Here is a 407-nt window from a genome sequence, read left to right as displayed (position 1 = left end):
TGGTGGTGGTGAGGGTGGGGGGGGGATGGGCTGCAGCAGAGGCAGGCGTCGTTGCTGCTGCAGCAGCAGCAGCAGCAGCAACAGCAGCAGCAAGTGTTGCAGCAGCAAGGCAGCAATATAGCCAATGGGAGTGGATTCCGCACACAGCACTCAAATGCTTTAGGAGCTTAATAACCTCTGCTGCTGCTGCAGCAGCAGCAGCAGCAGAAGCAGCAGCAGCAGCAGCAGCAGCAGCTGGTGCTGCAGCAGGAAGCGCAGAGGTGCGGTTTCTGCTTTGTCTTTAGGATTGGGGGGAGAAAGGAGAAAGAGAGAGAGAGAGTTTATAAACCCTAAACCCTAAACCCTAAACCCTAAACCCTTAAAGAGACAACATGCAAGAACACAGATGTATATCATTGATTCATCTT

At 52.8% G+C, this 407-nt stretch overlaps 1 protein-coding gene across 1 annotated transcript in view; it reads left to right on the top strand.

Annotated features, from left to right (window-relative positions):
• Positions 1 to 171, top strand: part of EMH_0075730 (uncharacterized protein) — a gene marked incomplete at both ends in the record, with an annotated part of 1,349 nt that extends 1,178 nt beyond the window's left edge. The window contains one exon of the mRNA XM_013499649.1: positions 37 to 171. Within this exon, the coding sequence (XP_013355103.1) occupies positions 37 to 171 (135 nt within the window). The remainder of the gene's footprint in view (positions 1 to 36) is intronic.
• Between the last annotated feature and the right edge of the window lie 236 nt (positions 172 to 407).

The sequence above is a fragment of the Eimeria mitis genome, genomic scaffold (genome assembly GCF_000499745.2).
Source record: "Eimeria mitis Houghton genomic scaffold, Emh_scaff4512, whole genome shotgun sequence".
Taxonomy (NCBI): Eukaryota; Apicomplexa; class Conoidasida; order Eucoccidiorida; family Eimeriidae; genus Eimeria; species Eimeria mitis.
Note: the sequence above shows the minus strand (reverse complement) of the source record. Positions and strands in the feature narration are given on the sequence as shown.